The sequence below is a fragment of the Amblyomma maculatum genome, chromosome 6, assembly GCF_055883805.1.
Source record: "Amblyomma maculatum isolate TAMU_Amacu chromosome 6, ASM5588380v1, whole genome shotgun sequence".
In the NCBI taxonomy this organism is placed as follows: Eukaryota; Metazoa; Arthropoda; class Arachnida; order Ixodida; family Ixodidae; genus Amblyomma; species Amblyomma maculatum.
In genome coordinates, this window is record NC_139349.1 from 23694808 (window position 1) to 23700807 (window position 6000).

Below are 6000 nucleotides of genomic sequence, written 5' to 3' on the forward strand. Positions count from 1 at the left end.
CATCGAAACGCAGCCGCCGAGGTCGGGCTCGAACCCGGGTACTCCGGCACAGTAGTCGGGCGTCTTACCTGCGGTGCGGATAGAAGAGAAAATAGAGAACAAAAAGAAGAGGGGGAGAAATACGCGCACCGCAACAACAGCCGTCGTCCACCACCTAAGCGGTGGCGGGTGCAATGATTGCCTACAAAGATAAACATTCGGTGGCTGGCTAGCTCCCGCCGCAAGCGGCGTTGTCCCAGCCCATGTGGTCGAAATTAGTATGCAGTGCTCCACTTTCACTCCCTCATCCTCCCTTTCCTTACGGCGCGGGTTAGCTGTCCATAGCACAAGTGTGGCAGATGCTGCTGCCTTCCTTTCCTTAGAACCAATTATTATTATTATTATTATTATTATTATTATTATTATTATTATTATTATTATTATTATTATTATTATTATTATTATTATTGTTATTATTGTTATTATTATTATTATTATTATTATTATTATTATTATTATTATTATTATTATTATTATTATTATTATTATTATTATTATTATTATTATTATGTGTAACCTTGTGAACCATCTTGGTGACACACTACAAGGTCACGATATTGACGCTTTGTCCTTTGAATGACATTTGACCTTTCAAACGTGCAACTGAGGAAAGAGTGGGAGGGGTGAAGCACGTGATTATTATCCCGTGGGTGACGTCACGTCGCGCCATCACACCACGGAAAGCGCCATGACATCAATCGATTGGTATGAGAACGCCATGGTCACCAGTGGCGAGGATGCTGCGCTTAGAGGATCATGCCGATGCCTGTCAAACTCTTCCGGCAATGAGGTTATTTCCCCAGTCCGAGGTCTTACTTTCCGGGCTAGAGGAATGGAGCCCTCTTTACAGGCTGAAGAGCGCCTGCTCTCTTTCCGTGATATTTTCTTGTACTACCGTGACAAACCAAGAGAATATACAACCCCAGCTCCCCCTCTAACAATAGCGCAGGCCGTACACTGGCGAAGCTTGCAGACTCGGACTGTTCCATACCCTACACTACTACATGCTCGATATCCAGACCAGTTTTTCTCATCATGCAGACTCTGCGACAAACCAGGACACTTCCTATACATCCTTCTTACAAACCCCACCTTTCCTCATCCCCCAACACCAAACGTCGCAGAGTCCTACTGGGAGTCTCTCATGAAGAGTCCCTCAAGTCATGACCAACGCCAGCTCATTTCCAGTGCTATGAGGAGGATTGCTCTTCAAGGACTTTCTTCTTGCCTTATAAGGATGTCTCCCATGTAGTAAGGGAGCACCCAAGTGCCATGCAGGGAGCTTCGCCCCCACTCTTTGTTCCAATGGCAATAAAATCTTTCTACTACCACCAACCGGGCTGAGAAACAGTTTTACCAAGCGTAATAATAATAATAATAATAATAATAATAATAATAATAATAATAATAATAATAATAATAATAATAATAATAATAATAATAATAATAATAATAATAATAATAATAATAATAATAATTATTGGTTCACAGGAAAGGAAAGGCGCAGTATCTGTCACACTTGTGTCTGTGGACACCTGAACCGCGCCATATGGGAAGGGAGGAAGGTGGAGTTAAAGTGGAAAGAGAGAAAGAGGAGCCGTAGTGGAGGGCTACGGAGTAATTTCGACCAACTGGGGATCTTTAACGTGCGCTGACATCGCACAGCACATGGACGCCATGCTGTGAAGATTTCGGTGAATACTGTTTAACTCTTCTAAACTTCTGGCAATATTTTTCCTAGACCTTTGTTTTGTGTTGCCCAATATTTTCTTTTTAATTTATAGATAGATTTTCGTTTAACGTTGTGCTCCTCACTTGGTGAAGCAGTATTACGCAATAGTGTTACTTACTTCTTTAATGTCGCGATTCTTTTGAAAGCTCAGCGAACTTTATCGCATTTAATATGATACACGAAATAATCATATATGAGCCTAGCATTGTTAAAAAGCTTGGAATCCGGAATTTAGCCCGGGAAGAACGAGCTACCATGCACGCCTAAAAGTATAACGTGAAAGTTTAGAAGTTAGAAATACGAAGCTACTAAGTAGTCTCACGCGTAGGGTTGTAGGGCGTATTTATCAATGATGTGCATATTAGTGACCTAATTTGGTTTGCAATTGTGAACATTTCAGTGACAGAATCTCTATATGTTGGAAAGACACGCCAGAGGCTATTGACGAAGGCAACTCAAATTTGCCGGCAGGCTTTTATGAATACAGAGACTATGACATTTGCTACGCTCAGAGCAAAGGTTACATGACACTTTATGATTGCGATGTGAGTATCGTTTTACACGGTTATATTTCACGGAATAGCCTCGAGCATGAACAGTGTACCACAAATGACCATCTGATACAGGGCACATAATCTTAACGTGGCAGGACAATTAATTTTAGAGGACCCTTTTTTTGGACAAACACAAAAATTAGTAATCTTTTGCAATCTATAAGAAAGACATTAAAGGTGGACATCATTGCCGCTAGGGTTACCCTAATATAGGGAGCATGCATACAGTGCCATATTTTGAAGAAAATACCTGCGATTTCAAGACACTTATACCCGGTACGTGTATGACATCGAAAGCTCGTGTAGCGACACCCGATTTCCAAGCTTCCTCATGTGATGCTCAACACCGCGAAGTTTTCCCCCCATTGAAGCTATGCTACATAACGGAAAGACACCTCCTTTTCCTACGGATCAAAACAAATTCCCTCTTAAACATGGTGTAAAGTAAGCACGCCTTGCTTAGGGCACATACATCCCAACTGCTGTGAAGTGTGAAAGTAACAAAAGTCAAATTATCTTGATCGAAAGGATTTTCTAGACCCTTATATTACAGGAAGCTCCATCTTATAGATGGCGGCCACGGGCTCCAACTTCCAACGACAGACTGAAGGAATCGCAGAGAGAGCAAAGAGCCAGCCGGCCAGGCAAACTCATAGATGCGCGCCTTCGTGCGGCTGAACTGTTCATGCGTGTGTACGTGTGCGTGCGTGGGTGCGTGTGTGCGCGCGCGCGCGTGTGTGTGTGTGTGTGTGTGTGTGTGTGTGTGTGTGTGTGTGTGTGTGTGTGTGTGTGTGTGTGTGTGTGTGTGTGTGTGTGTGTGTGTGTGTGTGTGTGTGTGTGTGTGTGTGTGTGTGTGTGTGTGTGTGTGTGTGTGTGTGTGTGTGTGTGTGTGTGTGTGTGTGTGTGTGTGTGTGTGTGTGTGTGTGTGTGTGTGTGTGTGTGTGTGTGTGTGTGTGTGTGTGTGTGTGTGTGTGTGTGTGTGTGTGTGTGTGTGTGTGTGTGTGTGTGTGTGTGTGTGTGTGTGTGTGTGTGTGTGTGTGTGTGTGTGTGTGTGTGTGTGTGTGTGTGTGTGTGTGTGTGTGTGTGTGTGTGTGTGTGTGTGTGTGTGTGTGTGTGTGTGTGTGTGTGTGTGTGTGTGTGTGTGTGTGTGTGTGTGTGTGTGTGTGTGTGTGTGTGTGTGTGTGTGTGTGTGTGTGTGTGTGTGTGTGTGTGTGTGTGTGTGTGTGTGTGTGTGTGTGTGTGTGTGTGTGTGTGTGTGTGTGTGTGTGTGTGTGTGTGTGTGTGTGTGTGTGTGTGTGTGTGTGTGTGTGTGTGTGTGTGTGTGTGTGTGTGTGTGTGTGTGTGTGTGTGTGTGTGTGTGTAATGAAAACAGCAGCGAAGACTCCCGAGAAAAGCGGTCACCGAGTACAGTTATTGGTATTATTATTTCTTTCCGTGCCCTGTTTGGAAAAACGAATACAGGAACGAGGGAATTAAGCTTTTGCAAAAAACTCTTAGCTTGTTCTGTTTACTCACGAATTTTCCTGGAGTTCTGTTAACAGGGTGCAGTCTGGGTGCGATTAAGCTGCATTGAAAACTTTATAAAATGTAAAACTTTCCCGTGCTGCGAAATTTCTGACCCACAGCACAGGATAACGATGGAGCAGATCGGTGTAGTAAAAAGCTAGTAGTCATAATTTTCCCTAGAAAAAGTTTAGAACGGCTTATTAGTTCCATAAATTTTTTTCCAGGTTCAACCTGAAGGATCAAAACTTCCTCTCTGTCAGATGCCATGCTGCAGGTTTTCGGGGGGCAATATGTGGTACCGTACGTCCACGCGTGCCCCTGACGGCACGCGATGTGATGACAATAAGGCAAGAGCAGTTTTACATTGTGTCTGATTGAGAATTCAACCAGAAATGCCTAAATATAGGCATTTTAGGTGTTAAGAAAACTCTTCAGTCGTAGCTGCAGCGGTGATAGACGCCTGAAAACAGATTTTTCGCGTTTTTTTAGTTTTATGACGCATTTTAAATAGTTCTAATTTTCCATTTTGCATTTCAAAGCTTTATTAATTACGACTTTGTTTTTTTTTTATGAAAAGGTGTTGTAGTTACAGGAAGTTTGAAAATGAGATTGTATATGCCGTACTGTGGTATATTTCTTCACCAAGTGTCACACGTCACGTAAAATTACCGGTAGTGTGCACAATTGATACTCCAGACCTACAGATTCTAGAGCACTGTACCAGACCGAAGATTAATACCGGCACCCCCTCACCAATGCTGAGACAGCGAGCAGCGCAACCCTTCGGGGAAGCGCAGCCACTACTCTCAGATATTCCTTACCAGTGGTAGTGCCTCAAAATCATTTTCGGGAACATAGGAATGCCACAAGATACTGTATAAATTGGTATATTCAGATTACGTGGTAGAGCGTTAACACTAAGACTTTCGTACTGACCATAAGCCGTAGTCGGTGCATTTGTCTGTTTCCTGGCTATTTCAGGAGCGATGCTCATGTCTTAGCTGTTTTTTTTTTTTTTTGTGTGTGTGTGACATCACATCAAGATATGTAGGGACCGGGTTAGCAGGAGCTGCACTTTTGAGATAAAAGTCAAACCAACGTAAACCTCGGCGCCCAGAATCAGTGACTTCTAATCTATGTAGGCACATTCGTACAGCTTTGGTAAGCCGGGATTCCTGCCTGTGATCGCTCCTGCCAACGTCGGCCGCAAAATCATGCTATATGTCAATTGGAGTAAGTCAGTTCAAATCAAGCAAAACAGTGGGAACTGAGGATGAACTAGGCAACCAAGGCATCATCATGTTAGGGCATATTTCATGATTATCACAAAGAACCCTGCGACCATTACGTATACTTTCAAGAACAGCTTATTAGGTTAAATGGAAATGGCTAAATGCCGGTTCTGTGTTGTGGAAATTAGGCTTTCTAAAGCAAATGATCCGAAACTGCGCAACATAATGATGTGTTCGTCAATTAGCATCTTTGTTATAATTTATTTTGACTTTTATTCGGCCAACCCATGCTTTGAGAAATGAATTTCTTGCATTATGTTAAGCTTCCTTCATTGCTATTTTCGTCTAAATATTTTTTTTTTTCACCTCTTTACAGATATGCTTGCTTGGGGAATGCGTTTAGAGACACGTTTTCTTAACTGTTGTTGCGAATAAAATGAGAATTCAGACCTGGCATTATTTTGTTAAATCATATCTGTAATTTCATTTCATCTACTCAAGTCACAAAGCCCCAATTACATAAGGTGTTGATGTATTAATACGCCTGTAAGTAGTATTATCCGTCACTATAGCCGCCGCCTTTGTTGGAAATCGTAACACGTCATAGATTCAAGCTCGGGTTTAATTACCATCCGGCGAAAATTAAACTACTTTTACCATAGCAGACCTGGCCACTAGCGGCCGGAGATTCCCTGTTCTCGAGCTATATATTTGAAATGCTGTTACTCCAACTGGTTAGGCAAGTGGGACCAAAACCCGAGTTTCGACTGCGAACAAGTTATCGTGGCTTTTTACCTTAAAAAATACAGAAAATATCAAAGGTTTTAAATAATCATGTGCCATGAAAAAACGGGCGTGTTTTTCGTAATTCTTTTTAACTCGTACTTTTTCACTGGAAAACTACGTTAGTCATGTAGTATATACCGCGTCAACATTG

General features: G+C 42.4%; 1 protein-coding gene across 1 annotated transcript in view; it reads left to right on the forward strand.

Annotated features, from left to right (window-relative positions):
- Positions 1-4205, forward strand: part of LOC146185274 (uncharacterized) — a 43273-nt gene extending 39068 nt beyond the window's left edge. The window contains exons 11-12 of the mRNA XM_084607788.1: positions 2172-2316; positions 4056-4205. Coding sequence (XP_084463914.1) covers positions 2172-2316; positions 4056-4205 — 295 coding nt within the window. The remainder of the gene's footprint in view (positions 1-2171; positions 2317-4055) is intronic.
- The last annotated feature ends 1795 nt before the right edge of the window (positions 4206-6000 follow it).